The sequence below is a fragment of the Berghia stephanieae genome, chromosome 1, assembly GCF_034508935.2.
Source record: "Berghia stephanieae isolate SIO BIC M18660-M18661 chromosome 1, UCSD_Bste_1.3, whole genome shotgun sequence".
NCBI lineage: Eukaryota > Metazoa > Mollusca > Gastropoda > Nudibranchia > Aeolidiidae > Berghia > Berghia stephanieae.
Window position 1 is genome coordinate 103,986,489 of NC_088360.1, and position 17,079 is coordinate 104,003,567.

The following is a 17,079-nucleotide window of genomic DNA, read 5'->3' on the forward strand; positions in this document are numbered from 1 at the left end:
TTTAATAGTTGACCAAATTTGTTGTTGTTGGTAATATCTAGGATTTCTGGTGGGAGAGTGTTCCATTCCTTGATGGTTCTTGGGAAGATACTGTTTTTATATGTGTTGGAATTGTGAACTTCCTGCTATGATAATTTCTTGTGAATGTAGAGTGTATTAATCATTAATCATTATAACTGAGTACTAAAATATTGAAGTACTTACAATACAAATGTCCAAAAGCACACACACAATCACGTCCCTACACACAAATAATTTATCCCTCATTCATGACATAGAAAAATATAAATTTTATATCACAGTGAGTTCTATTTATTGCACAATACTATATTAATAATAATAATAATAATAATGATAATATTAATATAATAATAATAATAATAATAATAATAATAATAATAATAATAATAATAATAATAATAATAATAATAATAATAATAATAATAATAATAATAATAATAATAATAATAATAAAATTTATTCATCCTTTTTTGAAATTGTACGACAGACGAGGCAAAGAAAAGAGATGTCATAAAGTATTGACATTAAAAATACACAGAAATCAGCATTAAATAACCTATAAATACCTTAAAATAAATTAAATAAGAAGGTATCTATTACATGCAAAATAATGAATATTATACTATTTTATTACTTGTCCTCAGTACATCTGTATAAATACTTAAGTAGGGTGAACTGGGGCAATTCCACCTACTTTCCCTGAAATCAGGGGACAAAACTGTTGGAATAATTGGAGGAGAGTTCACTCACTGATTATTTTTTACAGTTACCTCCCCCTGACTTCCTCTTCCTGCTTCCTTTGTTGACATCTTGTTGTTGCTGAGTCAGAGACCTGTGAAAACTTCTGGGTTTTTTTATATTTTGTAGAAGTGGGCTGTAGGCCTACCCCTTCATCCTTACCTCCCCCCCCCCCCCCCCCCCCCCCCAAACCACCATTACAGACAACCATATCATTGCATTCTATTCATATTTTTATGTGTTTTTTTGTTTCCCTCCAGGTACCAAAAGATGGGCCCTGACCGTGATACCTGCCTCACTGCTGAAGAGGAGGATGAGCTTGAGGAGTGCCTAAAGATCATGGCAAGGTGGGGCTTTGGCTTCTCCCAAAGTGAGGTGTTACATCTTGTTGGCGAGTATGCACAGTCAAGAAAGCCCAACAACCCGTTCAAAGCCTCTCTTCCAACATATGACTGGCTTTTTGGATTCTTTCAGCGCCACCCAACCCTTACGCATCGACTCCCAGAACAGCTGAAATCTGCTAGAGCAAAATCATCAGCGAACAAGACCATTGTAAAAGAGTGGTTCAAGCTGGTTCAGCAGACACTGGTGGACAACAATCTTGAGAACAGTCCCCACCGGATTTTCAATGTCGACGAGACAGGGATGCCACTCGACCCAAAACGGATTCGTGTCATCTGTGAGAAGAACATTTCTCATATATTCAGAGTAATAGGTGGGTCTGGAAGAGACTCCATTACTGTCAATGGCTGCGCTTCCGCTGATGGGAGAATGTTGCCACCCTACGTGGTGTATGCTGCGAAGAACTTGCGGTCAGCATGGATGGCTGATGGACCCCAGGACTGTCGCTATACTTCAAGTGACAAGGGGTGGATGGATAGTGTCTGCTTTCTCGACTGGTTCGAGAAGCTGTTCGTCCCCTCTCTGCCGAAGGAAAGACCGGTGGTGCTCATCTTCGATGGACACAAGTTCCACATCAGTGTGCCGCTTATCCAATCGGCTGTTGAGAACCAGGTTATTCTGTTGAAGCTGCCACCCAATAGCACCCATGTGCTCCAGCCTCTTGATGTTGATGTCTATGGCCCGCTCAAGACTGCATGGGAGAAAATCCTGATCTCCTTCGCCAGACAGAACCTCGGCTCAGCTCTCACCAACGAGCTCTTTCCATCTCTGCTCGACAAGCTGTGGTCGTCCGGATGCCTGTCAGGGGACAACATAAAAGCAGGGTTTGCGAGAACTGGGATCTTCCCTTTCAACCCTGATGCTGTGCCTCGTTCCTTGTACGAATCAACTGAGATCTTCGACAAGGTGGCACCTGATGCCACGCCCACTTGCACAGCTGACATGTCACCACCATCAACCGAGCCATCAAACTCCCGCCCGGCCACTCCATCAACCTCGCGCCCAGCCACACCATCAACTGAACCATCAACCTCGCGCCCGGCCACACCATCAACTGAGCCATCAAACTCCCGCCCGGCCACTCCAACTTCGCGCCCGGCCACACCTTCAACTGAGCCATCAAACTCCCGCCTGGCCACTCCAACTTCGCGCCCGGCCACACCATCAATTGAGCCATCAACCTCGCGCCCGGCCACGGCATCAACCGAGCCATCAACCTCACGTCCGGCCACACCATCGGCCGAAACTTCTCCCAAACTGACTATAAAGGACTTCTTCATTTAAGAAAATCTCTCCTATTCTGCAAGCAAAGAGGGAGAAAAACCAACCAAACAGGAGAGGTGTGAAACGTCAGTATGGCGAAAGCTTAACCAGTGCAGAGTGTATTGAGAGAATGACAATGGAGGAGGAGGAGAAGATGAAGAAGAAGACATCAAAAGGAAAGGGGAAAGGGAAAAGGGCGGTCAGAGAGAAGAAGAAGCCAGTACCGGTAGTGACAGACTCTGATCTAGAAATGGATGATGATAATGATGAAGACTGGGTTCCGCAAAGATTTAGTGGAAGAGACAGTGATGATGAGAGTGATGGCAGCAATGATTGTCCCCCACTACCTCTTAGTCATAGGAACGTATTTGAAAGTTTCCAGTAGACATTTCATTCAGTCAGTGGAAATTGAAAGTCAGATGTTGACGGTGGGTGGAATTGCCCCAAATAAAGAGTTCATTATTTTTTTGTAAAAAGTGAAATTTTGCTGTTTTGTGATTGGTATGAGTGAAAATTGTTTGTTCATAATTGGTGTTGTGTTTAGAGGATTAAGTGTTGCAACATTCAGACAAATGTCTTAATTAGGAAGGGCGTGGGAGTGATTTAGGAGAAGTAGTGGGTGGAATTGCCCCAGTTCACCTACAAGCTGTATACATTCAATTATTATGAAAAATTCATCTCCACACTAACACTAGTAATGAAATCCCTAATGTGCAATTCAAGTTTAAACCGTAATTCAAAGCACGCATATTATTTACCTTTTCCATTCTTTCTTTGAAATTTTAAATTTAAATCACATGATAATTATTCAATAAAAGAAAACTGTGCATGCTTGAGATACGTGTGTATAGCTTGTTCATGGAGGGGTAAAAATCAAAAAAATGTGATTACAAAAGAATAAATTTAAAAATCATTCTTTTAAATTTTTTATTTATTTTCACTGCTCCCTTTATAGACAACACCTTGTTAGGAATGAAAGGAAGTCTGAAGGCTGCTTTTTACAAAAATGTTCAGATAATGAAATTGTTGCTGCTTGAAGGTCGATGAAATAGATAAATAACAGTAGAAAATGACATGGAAACTTCAATTCAATAAATGTAGACGTTTCGGGTTTCTCCTTTGTCAACAAAACATGATGAATGAAACCATTAAAAATGAATGAAAGATGAGAGAATGGTGTTTTTAAGATTAATGAACAAAACAATCACGTCAACTGTAGTGTTAGTAATATTAGTTTAAAAAGGTTACAATTGGCAACCACTTATGATGGGCCGTCCCTATAAGGATGGGCGGGGAAATCCCAGCCTGGAATGAGAGAATGAGTAATAGAATGGATGTATGTAGGTTAGTTAGCTGTACGCCATGACTGAAGTAAGACGTGTTATAACTTTGTAGTATTGAAATAAAGATATGTCTAACTCTACATTTGATTGAGTTTGTTTATTAATTACTATTAGTGTTTATATTGAGAGAATAGAACACTACAATGGCGACGAGGATGGGATTCGAACCCACGCAGATACCGAAATTTTCGTTTTGAATTCGGATGAAAAATGTCCCGCCTTATTGGGAAAAGCAACAGTTGAAAAGTTAAAGCTGGTAAAAGATGCTGCAAATTCGTGTGAAAATCTGCATGATGATTTTGAAAATGATTATGTGCATGCCATTGATGACAACCTTTTTCATAATTACAAAGATGTATTTGAGGGTACGGGGAAGTTAAAGGGATATAAATATAAGCTTCATATTGATGAAACAGTCAACCCTGTGGCCCAAGGGATGTATAGAATCCCTTATTCTTTATTAGACAAAGTGGATAAAAAGCTGCAAGAGCTAGAAGATAATGACATCATTGAAGAGGTCAATGAACCCAGTCAGTGGGTATCTCCAATGATAGTCATTCCAAAGAAAGACCAAGATAGCGTTAGGCTGGTGGTCGACATGAGCAAGGTCAACATGGCGATTCAAAGGGAGAAACATCCCATTCCGACAATTGACGAAATACTGTACAGATTGAAGCCACGTGTTTTTCAAAGCTCGATTTGAAAGATGCTTTCCATCAAATTGAGTTAGAAGAGGGGTTGTCAAGGGACATAACAACATTTGCTACACACAGAGGGCTTCGTAGATATAAGAGGTTGATCATGGGGGTAAATTCAGCACCCGAAAAGTATCACAATGTCATTTCTCAAATATTTCATGATATTCCTGGTGTCATAAACATGTATGATGATATTTGTGTGTTTGGTAAAACAGAAAATGAACATGACAAAAACTTTTTGAAAGCTATGGATAGATTGAGGGGAAAAGGTTTGACCCTGAACAAAGCCAAGTGTAAATTTAAGTTGGCAAGCATTGAATTCATGGGGCATAAAATCTCAGCAAAAGGGATTCAACCCACAAATGAGCATATCAAAGTATTGCAAGAAGCTGAGAGGCCAAAGAATGTGAGCGAAGTGAGGTCATTTTTAGGACTGGTGAATTACAATGCTCGTTACATAAATAATTTGGCAACTATTGCTGAACCGCTCAGAAAACTGACCAGAAAGAAATATAATGTGTTTATTTGGGGAGAAGAGCAAGAAAAGAGCTACATGACCCTCAAGGCATGTTTGACTTCGGACACAGTGTTGGGTCACTTTTCAACTAAAGCAGAAAACACAGAACTCATATGTGACGCCTCAAATGTTGGATTGTGCGGTATATTGGTGCAAACCAATAATGGTCAAAAACGAGTGATTGGCTATGCTGCCAGAACACTCAGTGAAGTAGAAAAACGGTATTCAACCATGGAAAAAGAAGCCCTTGGTGTTGTTTGGGCATGTGAAAAATTTAGACTTTACTTACTGGGTTTGCATTTTGACATAATTGTTGATCACAGAGCGCTGGAGTACATTTATAGTCCCAAATCCAAACCGTGCGCTAGAGTAGAACGATGGGTCTTTAGACTCATGCCTTTCAGTTTCAAGGTGAAATATGTGTCAGGCAATAACAATATCGCAGACGCTTTGTCTCGCATGGTGAGAAAGGAAGACCACTGTGTGAAATACTCACCTACAGAGCATTTTGTTCATTTTGTTGCATCTACGGCTGTACCCCACAGCCTGAGCATTGAAGAAATCAGAGAGGAAACGTTGATAGATAGGGATCTAGTGACTCTTAGAGAGGAAATTGAAAACTCTATGTGGTCAGATGAAACGAAAGTGTATCACCCTATGAAAGAGGAATTTATGGTTTATAATGACATTATACTCAGAGGTCATAAAATTGTTATACCTCAAACTCTGAGAAGACGATGTATGCAGTTGGCACATGAAGGTCATTTAGGGATAATAGGTACGAAACAAAGATTGAGAACCAAAGTTTGGTGGCACAAAATTGACAAGGACGTTGATACATTTGTAAAGAAATTTCATGATTGTCAACTGGTTCAAAATTATCCGAACCCGGAACCAATCGAACCAACCAAACTGCCATTAGAACCATGGCATACTGTGAGCATGGACTTTCTAGGTCCAATAGAAGGAGAAGGCTATGTCTTAGTAGTGATTGATCTTTATAGCTGGGTGGGGTTCCCTACCTCCACAGTGGGCAGGGAGGTACTTACCGTGTCTTCTATCCCCTTATATCTGTTTTCCAACTTGCTTTCTGTCTTTGTCTTGGTGTGAGATTGCTCGGTTTTGTCCCGACCCTGGCCGGAGTCCGAGCTGGGAGGGAAACAGTCAAATGCATAGTTATTGTTTTGGGAGATGATATTTTTTTCCTTGTAAATCATCTCTCTGTTATGTGTTATTATATTTGTTATTTTTAATGTATAATGCAAGCATTTGAGTGTATCCCTCTTTGTTGGATTTTGTGACTTGTGTCTGGATGAGACTTATAGGTGATCTCAAACTAAGTGCATTGGTGGTAGCTCTTGGAATCTACATCTGATCCCTATTTGTTCCCAGTTCCCCTATGTCTTACTTTTTCTTGGGTGCTTTAATTGTAATTCTAGAACTTTTTACTATCCCATTTTTTTCCTTTTTACTGGCGCTGATATAACCTAAATGTGTTGCAAGCGCTGTAAAACCCTTAAAAAAAAAATTTAAAAAAAAGATCTTTATAGCAGATTTTATTAAGTAGCAATTACAAAGAAGAAAGACACTAAAACTGTCATTGATGTTCTTGAAAATATTTTCTTTACTAATGGTTATCCTGAAGTACTTATGAGTGATAATGCACAAGAGTTCACATCTAGTGAAATGAAACAGTATTTGAGTTCTTGCAACGTGAAACAAAGGCTAGTCACCCCACTGCACCCCGCTGCAAATGGCGAGGTAGAGCGGCAAAATAGATCACTACTAAAAAGAATGCGAATTGCAAAATCATCGGGTAAAGACTGGAAAAAAGAAATGTACCAATACATTTTTGCGTATCGCAATACACCCCACTCAGTGACAGGAGTACCTCCTTCACAATTGCTTTTCTAACGCAAACTTAAAACCAAACTGCCAAGTTTAAATTTGCAAGAACATGATACGCTTGACATCGAAGAAATTAGAGATCGCGACAGAAGCCAAAAGGTCAAAAATAAAGAATACATTGATCAAAAGAGAAATGCTTGTGAAAGAAATTTACAAGTGGGCGATAGGGTACTTTTGAAACAGAGGAGACAAAACAAATTGGACACTCCTTTTAAAAACGAACCATACAGGTTGATACAAAAGACAGGAAACAGTTGTGTTATTGAGTCTGAAAACAATCCAAACGTTCAGTACAAAAGAAACAGTTCTCATGTTGTAAAATATCGTAATAATGACGATGATGATAACATGACACAAAACAATCACAAAAGTGTGGTTGATGAAGATAATTATGTATAATATACCAATGCTAATAATGACAATGTTGATAATACTAATGTTGATGATGATGTTTGTATTGATACACGTGACGACGATGATGCACACAATGATAACAATCAGACACCTGACATCAGAGTCAGAAAATCGGGACGAAGTAGGAACGCTCCACTTCGATTCCAAGATGAATTTGATTATTATTAATATTTTTTTCTCATTTATGTTTAAGAAGAATTGTATTTTTAAAGTAATAAATTTGCTACTAATGTTCCAATTGATTTAATTATTTACGGTAAAAAAACAAAACAAAAAAAAAACCTTAAAGCTGTTGGTTTCTTTATGTTCTTATAATTTTTGTTCTAATACTGAACTAATCTGCTGTTATAATTCTTAAGTGATTTTTTTTTTCTAAAGTAAGCATTATATAAGCTGTCTGTGTTTCAACATTAATAAGTTGTTTAAAAAAAAATAAAAAATAAAAAAAAAGAGTTTTGACTTTTTTTTTATTTGAAAGAAGAGGGGAGAAGAATAAGTATTTTACAGTTAAATTATAGGGACATAGCGGTATACTTTAAAAGATACAAGTATGTTTCTATATTTCATTTTCCTATTATGAATGCCATTTACTACTTTCTTTGATACTTCACATGTATTGATGTTCTCTAAGTGTTAATATGAAATTTGACAATTTCATTTTTTCATGGGGGAAGTGATGTAGTGTTAGTAATATTAGTTTAAAAAGGTTACAATTGGCAACCACTTATGATGGGCCGTTCCTATAAGGATGGGCGGGGAAATCCCAGCCTGGAATGAGAGAATGAGTAATAGAATGGATGTATGTAGGTTAGTTAGCTGTACGCCATGACTGAAGTAAGACCTGTTATAACTTTGTAGTATTGAAATAAAGATATGTCTAACTCTACATTTGATTGAGTTTGTTTATTAATTACTATTAGTGTTTATATTGAGAGAATAGAACACTACATCAACAATACCTTTTTCTTATCTCTCATTTGACATTAGGAAACCCTAAATGCCCAGATTACCTCAGTTAATAAAATTGAAGTTTATATTTCATTTTCTATTATTAATTACACAAATGTTTTGTGATTTTACATCATGGGTGTATATAATTAATTGTTACTGGCTCCATAATTATGATTATCTAAATGAGGCGATGATGAATATCATTAACATGCTATTTAAAATTCATTTTAATTACGCAGAGTAGACAAAAACAGCAGTTATAACAGGAATGAAAAAAAAAAATTGGAATGCAACAATGTGTCGTTATGGATTTCTATTTACACTCAGTAAATGTCCGATTTCTAAGTGCCAATCCGTTCTCTTCGAGAATGTCCAGAGACGTGCAATGAGACTACATCCCCAACTAGAAGGCATGTCATATGAAGATACCTTGCCACAAATTAAAATCAGAGTGAAATAATGTAAGATTATATCATATATTCGGGTGATGATCGACTGGAGATAATACCCAGTGAAAATTATTTCAAAGCTATTATGTGAACTGAGAACAATTAAAATTAAAATAAATCAATAGGATAAATAAATACAGCTGGGAGCTTAAAACATGTCAAAATCAAAATCACAGAGATAATGATTTTAGGTCTATTATCATTAATATAATCCTTTCTGAAAAACAATAAAACTTACATCATGAAAGGAACTAGCATTGACAAGTCATTTTTATAAATTAAATTATAAAAAAATCTCCCAAAATTGAAATTCTCATCACAAAATAATAGTGTTCAACCCTTAATTGGAGGGGGGGGGGGGGTCTTCTTTTTTGTAATCCCTATGATATGTGACATTTGTCTTTGAGTGATCAAAACCACCATGTGTTACAGTAAGAACACCCTCTGTGTTACGGCATAGCAGCCAACTTTGCAAAGAGCTGAAACTGGACACCCTCATCATGACCCAAAATGGCAGTATGTTTGGACTATAATAGTAGTCCGTCAGAGCCATTTGGCCCATGGAGCTGAAGTTTATCCCGGTTTCTATAGTCTGAAATCGACAATAGCAATTGGATGCTATCCTTTGGATAAGACGCTAGTCTATCGCAAAGAACTTTACGCCAGATATGACAGACCCAGCTACCCATTTACTACTGGGTGGACAGGGGGATCATAAAAAATCTCGACTGCACCCAGGATCGATCTCGGTCCTTTTGCATGTGAAGCGAGTGCTCTACCAACTGAGTTATCGGGACCCCCATGTTTGGACTATAATAAAATATAATCTAGAACTAGAGTGATACTCTCGATTTGTTCCTTGTTTAAAATTTCTAGTCCAAAAAAAAACCCCACTACAACATAATCCTGGGACATGCCAGGAATATTCCCTTCCTTACATGTGCGGCTAAGGGTCTAGTGGTATGACACTCGCTTTTGGATCAGAAGGTCCTGGGTTCGAGTCTGCCTCGCTCGGCACATACTTGAGTCCTTGGAAAAGACTCTTTACTCACATTTTCTAACCTTACTCAGGTGTAAAATTAGTACCTGACCATTAACAGTGTTGTCTCTGTCAGAAAAAAATTTGTCATATCACCCAACAGGCACCATGTCTCGTGTTGCTGTTGGTCAGGGACCCTTTGTAAAGCGCTGAGAGCATGATTAGTGGATATTGCGCTATATAAAAGCTCAAGGTTTTTTTTGGGTTTTTTAAAATATATAATATAATCAGTCTATTATTATTAATTTTAAAATTCTTTTATTCTGTGTCTCCAGATTGCCAAATCAGGACAGTGCTGATTTTAGTAGGACAGGTGGTTGCTATATTACAGAAAGTAAACTATCTGTGTTACAGAAAGTAAACTATCTGGGTTACAGTAAGTACATTGTCTGTGTTACAGTAAGTACACTATCTGTGTTACAGTTGGTACACTGTGTTACAGTAAGTACACTATCTGTGTTGCAAAAGTTTTTCGGACAGAGACAACAATGTTGATGGCCTGGTACTCATTTTACACCTGAGTACAGTGAGAGAATGTGAGTGAAGAGTCTTTTCCAAGGACTCAACTATGCACCGAGCAAGGCTCCAACTCAGGACCTTCCGATCCGAAAGCGAGCGTCATACCATTAGACCACATAGCCGCAGATAAATCGAAGACCTCAATTCAAATTAAATTAATAATTGCTGTGAGAAAATAAAAACTGAAAGTTATATTGGCAATCCAATCTCATGATAAAACCCTTTGAATGACACTGAAAGTAGCAATAGGGCATGTGTTCTCCAATTGAAGGCCTGTGAGGTGGCAGTTAGTCGCACCCTCTGCATCTCCAAGGGCTTCAAGGACTGTCCCCAGCACAAACCTGGAAAGACGGGGAAAAAAACGAAAACAATCTGTGTCAGTATTAAATACTAAAGAAGTTGAACCCCCCCCCCCCCCCCCCCCAAAAAAAAAAAAAAAAACAAACAAAAAAAACCCCCAAAACCTGGCTTAGTATCACTTTAACTACTACTAGGGCACTAATATAGGGCAATATACACTAAACTTGCTCAAAGCGCTTTACAAGGGATCCCTGACCAACACGTAACATATAGAACGAGACATGGTGCCTGTTAGGCGATACAACTTTTTTGCCGACAGAGACACCGCTGTTAACAACCAGGTACTCATTTTACACCCGAGTATGGGGAGACAATGAAAGTAAAGAGCCTTTTCCAAGGACCCAAATATGTGCTGCAAGGCTTGAACTCAGGACCTTCCGATCCTAAAGTTAGTGTCATATCACAAGACCAGATAGCTGCACACAAGACAAAGGACAAAACAGTAAGAAGGATAAAGTAGTTTAATAAAGCATGAAGTGAGAAAACTATTTTACCTTTACCAGAGCATTTTTAGAACATTTATATTGTGCAATATCCACTAAACATGCTCAAAGCACTTTACAAAGGAACCCTAGCCAGCAACAACACTTTATACATAGGAGTAGGACGAGACATGAAGCCTGTTAGGCGATATTATAATTTATCTTTTCCCTGACAGAGACAACGTTGTTAATGGCCAGGTACTCATTTTACACCTGGGTTCGGTGAGAGAATTTGAGTAAAGAATATTTTCCAAGAATTCAATACATCAGACAGGATTCCAACCCTGGACCTTCCAGTCTGAAGGCGAGTATCATACTACTAGACACAGAGCTGCACACACCCACATAAATCACAGTTTTGTTTTTTTTAAATAAAAAAATAAAAATAAGTAGTGATTTTTTCAAATAAGGATCTTAAGCATTCCTTTTTAAAAAAACAACAACAACAAAATTAAAAAATTATAGCATCTATTTCATTATCTTACCCATTATCTTTCATTCAGAATACGAAAACTTCATTCTTTAAAAATATATCTATACATAGCGGCCATATTTTCAAAAAGCTTAAATGGGACACCACAACACACAACACCGTCATGACCCAAAACAGCACAGTAAGTTTGGACTATTATATAATATCATCTAGATTTAGGTCTTTTTTGTGTTCCATGCTTTAATCTGCTAGTCAAAAAAACATAATCCTGGGACATGCAAGGGAGGGTCATTTCCAGACAGAAAAAAACAAGTCCAAACTTTTTTCCCTTGAATTTTTCTCGGATTGCCAAATTGGGACAGTCCCGATTTTATTTTTTTTAAATAAAAAAAACTCCAAAAAAACGAGCTTTTATATAGCGCAATATCCACTATATGTGCTAAAAACGCTTTACAAAGGGGTCCCTAACCAACAGCAACACTTAACATGTAGGACAAGACATGACTCCTGTTACAATTTTTTTCCGACAGAAACAAAGCTGTTGACGGCCAGGTACTCATTTTACACCTGAGTACCTCAAACCCAGGACCTTCCAATCCAAAAGCTAGTGTCATACCACAAGACCGCACAGTCCTGATTTTATAAGGACAGTTGGCCACTATGTAATAATAACAACAACAACAACATCAACAACAATAATACTACTACTACTACTACTACACTATAATAATAATAATAATAATAATAATAATAAAAATAATAAATAATAATAATAATAATAATAATAATAATAATAATAATAATAATGGTATCCTCAACAATGAGGCTCTTGGTGCTTTAAATTACATCAACACAAAACAATATAGAAAGTACATGACTTCAAAAAAGAAATGTTTTCAAGGATTTCTTGAAAACAGACAATGATTTGGATTCTCGGATGCCCTGTGGAATGGTGGTCCATACAGACGGACAAAATGAGAAAAGGGCCTCGTTCCCACCTTTGTACGAATGCGTGGGATAGCCAAATGGGCGGTGTCATTGGAGGAATGCAAAGGTCGGGTTGTTTATAAATATTTGTAAATGTTTTTTTTAAAGTTTGAAACCCCACAAAAACAATTAACTTACCAAGCTTTGTGAAAGCAAGGATCAACATTGACAGCATCCTTCAGTACTTTTTCGGCCAACTTGTATTCTTCAAGTTTGTATAAGACGATACCCTGTCAAATATTTTTAGCAAAAAATTATTTGGAATAAAATTTAGTTGCAAATAATCGTAATTTAAAAAAAAGAAGTGATTATTCAAATCAATAAGTCTCCAGAAAGTGTTATTAAATAAAACAATAAATCTACATGTGGCTAGTTCAGTGTCATATAAAATCTGGCTCAGCAGTACGGTCTTCGCTTTGTACCTGAAAGGTACCGAGTTCGATCACCCAGCGCTGCGCTGTGTGGCTTTGAGCAAGTCACCTCGCTCTAGCTCACTTTGCAGTGCTGCTCTGCAGCTGACGCCTGGGTTATTCCAGTCTTTCCTTGGAATAGACAAATTTACCCAAGGGGATGAATAAAGGGAATATTATCTTTATTTAAATTACAGCCTTCCGCTTGCCATCCGGATGTCAATAGGAAATACCAATGCTGTCCAAAGTTAGCAAATTAGGGGTTAATAATCTCGGCCAAGGACAAAATTGAAAATGTCCGATGCAGGGATCAAACCCAGTACCTTCTAGGTCACAGTGCAATGACTTTACCACTTGGCCACTTCAGATTTTAAAAAATAAATTATCATATTACTTAAGGGTAATGAAAAATTGTTTACTGTTTAATTCATGGATAAGAGACCCCATGATAAACTTAAGGTAATTTTTCAAATCTCAGAGTTCCTCAAAACAATTCAAAAAGATAGGCTCTGATTTAATCGAAAAGAGATTTTAAAATAAATTTTTAAAATAAACCCAAAAATAGTTTTGGTTTGTTTTTAAGGGGTTTACAGCGCTTGCAACATATTTAGGTCATATCAGCGCCGGTAAAAAGGAAGATAATTGGATAGAGACAGATTCCAGATGTACAATTAAAAGGACTTGAAGAAAAAGGAAGACAAAGGGGAATTGGTTCAAATAGGGAACAGATGTAAATTCCAAGAGCAAACTATCAATGTACACAGTTTAAAGATAGACACCAGTACAAGATCCCACGAAGAGGAGTACACTCAAATGCTTCCATTATACATTCAAAATAAGAAATATAACAATATATAACAGAGAGACGATTTACAAGGAAAAAACTATCATCTCTCAAAACAATAACTATACATTTGACAATTTCCCTCCCAGCCAAGCACTAAGGCCAATGCAAAACCAAGAAACCTCATTCCAAGACAAAGACAGAAAGAAAAATGGAAAACAGATATAAGAGGATAGAAGACAAAGTAAGTACCTCCCTGCCCACTATGGGAGGTCAGGAACCCCACCCAGAAACAACTTAAAAAAACAAACAAACTTACCAGATGGTGTAAAGATTTGGTGTGGCTGGGATGAACAGAGATGGCATTCTCGTAGCTGATCCTGGCCTCGCTCAGTAAACCCCTATGTTCCAACACTAGCCCTTTCTGATGGGAGAAGGTATAAATGAACATATTTTTATTTTAAATTGAATATCAATAAAGAGTTTTTAAATTTTGCTACGATTGACGGATTCGACTCTACAACTTGGACTTGACTTCGCAGTGCATCAGACTATTTTTTTCCAGAATAAATAGCTCAGTCTCATCCTATTCAAAGTCCAAAGGTAGCAAGCAATTGATCTTCAAATGTAGACCTTCAGAGCCATTAGGCCTATGGAGCCGGTTTCTATAGCCTAAAACGGGCAATAGCAATTGCTTGTTACCCTTTGGATTGGACACTAGTCTATCGCAAAGTACTTTCCACCAGATCTAACAGACCCAGCTCCCCAATCACTGCTGGATGGAGAGGGGGGTCAGAAAAGATTCTCGACTGCAGCCGGGATCGACCCCATGATCCCCCCCCCCCCCCCCCCCCCCAAAAAAAAAAAAAATCAACTTTTAGTGTACACTTGATTATAAGCATGTGTGAGAACACAAATAATATTACGATTTTGACACAAAACATAAAGACCACCTACTTGCTTACTTATCCATGGCTTGCACTTGTGTGCACGTTGCTTTTCATAATATGCCTCCACGACAATCTATTCCCTGCCTCCCTCACGTACTCGGAGAATGTGAGGATGTTGCTTGTTGACAGCCTCAAACTGGTTCAAAACGTCAACCTCTGACGACCACGAGCTCTTTTTCCATACATGTAGCCACTAAGTGTTAGGCTTTCAATGTGCCCTTGTCGCTACACATGGTAAAAAAAGCCCACTTGCTTTTTTCTGATAGTTTTCACAATTTGGATGGGTTTCCCTATTCTATGCAAAACTTCTTCATTTGTTATTCTACCTGACCTTTTGATGTTTAGCAATCTTCTGTACAACCACATTTCGAAAGCCTCTAGGCAGTTTTGACATTCCTTGTCTAGCATTCAGGTTTCACATGCGCAGAGGAGAGACGAGAGACCACCTAACACTGTTGAATAATAATTTTTTTAACTACACAAACAGCCCTTTGTCTTTCTTTCTTTTCAATCTAAATGTTTGGGGTTGTTTGGGTTTTTTTTTGTATTTTCGAACACAGCTATAATCTACTTTAACAGAACAAAGATTGAGGGTCAAAATTGTTCTGCAAAGCGATGTTAAATTTCCGACAACGAGAACAGAATTATTGGCTATTCAAAAAATTATAAAACTGTTATTTACATATTGATATACAAGTAACTTGCAAACCTTTCTTAAATTAAGGGCAATTCTTTCATCTGTTGACGAAAATGATTATTTATAACATCTGTCAGGTCCTTTTCATTGAGAATCGCCATCTGACTGCCCTATTGCCAGATTCAGTTGCATGCATATAGAGACTTTATTACCAAACTGATTTTGATCGTTGAAGGCTCGAAAATCAAAATATTTGTCTTGATCTACGTTAAATTCCACAATACAGTCGTATAACAATTAAAATAGATGAGTGCCTGTTTGTAAGAGCCTTTGTAAATTTCCCTGCAAATGCTGCATCTTCTCCACTAGTAAATTTTTAAAAATAAATTTAAAAAACAAAATGGTTGCAAAACTTACCATGAAAAACACATAAACTGAATGTGGGAAAAGTTGAAATGTTTCCTGAACACACCCTTGTGCTTCTTTCACCTGGTTCAGGCTCAGGTATATTTGAGCTGAAATCATGAATAATGAAAAGAAACAGGGTTATTATTCAAGTGTTTTCAACGACTATTTAAACACTTTCTTATAAAAAAAAACATGAGCTTTTATAAAGCGCAATATCCACTAAATGTGCTCAAAGTGCTAAACAAAAGGTCCCTGACCAACAGCAACACGTAACACGTAGAACGAGACATGACGCCTGGTAGGCGATATTACAATTTTCTTTTTCGACAGAGAGAGAACGCTATTGACGGCGAGGTACTCATTTTACACCTGAGTACAGTGAGAAAATCTGTCATTTATGTCAGAAACTGGATGCCTAAATAAGTAGAGCACAACACTCGCATGCAAACATATTTGGTTCAAATCTGCATACAGTAGGTTTTCTATTTTTCCAAGGCACTTGTTTATATTTCAAGATCCAATGACTTGCAGGAAAGGACGTGCCGAATCCAACATTTCTCTGCTGTCTATCTGGATTTCAAGTGATGTATTAATGTTTTAATGTGGGCTGAAGAAGGGTTTTGAGCCCGAAATGTTCCGTGTTTAGAAATTTGCTCTTTTTTTTTTAGCTGTAATATTCATTGTGTCCATATTTCTCTACACAGTCATGGTTGGTTGTTTTATGTTTTTAACAGTTTTACAGCGCTTGCAACACATTTAGGTTATATCAGCGCCAGTAAAAAGGAAGAAAATGGGATAGTAAAAAATATCTAGAATTACAATTAAAGCATCCAAGAAAAAGAAAGACAAAGCGGAACTGGGAACAAATAGGAATCAGATGTAGATTCCAAGAGCATGCCACCAATGTACTTAGTTTGAAATCACCAATAAGTCTCATCCGGACACAAGCACAAGGTCCAACAAAGAGGAATACACTCAAATGCTTACATTATACATTCAAAATAACAAATATAATAATACATAACAGAAAGATGATTTACAAGGGAAAAAATATCATCTCCCAAAACAATAACTATGCATTTGAGTGTTTCCCTCCCAGCCAGGACTCCGGCCAGGGCCAAGAAAAAATCCAAGTTATCTCATTCCAAGACAAAGACAGAAAGCATGTTGGAAAACAGATATATGGAGATAGAAGACACAGTAAGTGCCTCCTTGCCCGCTATGGGAGGTCAAGGAACCCCACCCAGTAGCCACGGTTAGTGTTCGAGATCTAAGTTATTTCTGATGAAAAATACTTCGTGATATACCATAATTCTGTCCAAAGGTAGCTCACGATAGTTACTATCATTTTCAATACAAAGGTAGC

At 37.5% G+C, this 17,079-nt stretch overlaps 1 protein-coding gene across 2 annotated transcripts in view; it reads right to left on the bottom strand.

Moving 5' to 3' along the window:
* Positions 1-6,588: 6,588 nt before the first annotated feature.
* LOC144962632 (tetratricopeptide repeat protein 7B-like) overlaps positions 6,589-17,079 on the bottom strand; it is a 31,982-nt gene continuing 21,491 nt past the window's right edge. The window contains exons 16-20 of one of the 2 annotated variants that reach the window (XR_013643502.1): positions 15,723-15,820; positions 14,038-14,142; positions 12,663-12,754; positions 10,402-10,603; positions 6,589-9,694 (exon numbers count right to left, since the gene is read on the bottom strand). Coding sequence is in view for 1 of the 2 variants with exons in the window: in XM_078895734.1 (XP_078751860.1) it covers positions 10,471-10,603; positions 12,663-12,754; positions 14,038-14,142; positions 15,723-15,820 (428 nt within the window). In the remaining variant the exon portion in view is untranslated. Of the gene's footprint in view, positions 9,695-9,987; positions 10,604-12,662; positions 12,755-14,037; positions 14,143-15,722; positions 15,821-17,079 lie in introns of those variants that run through there. The other variant, XM_078895734.1, reaches the window with a different exon arrangement.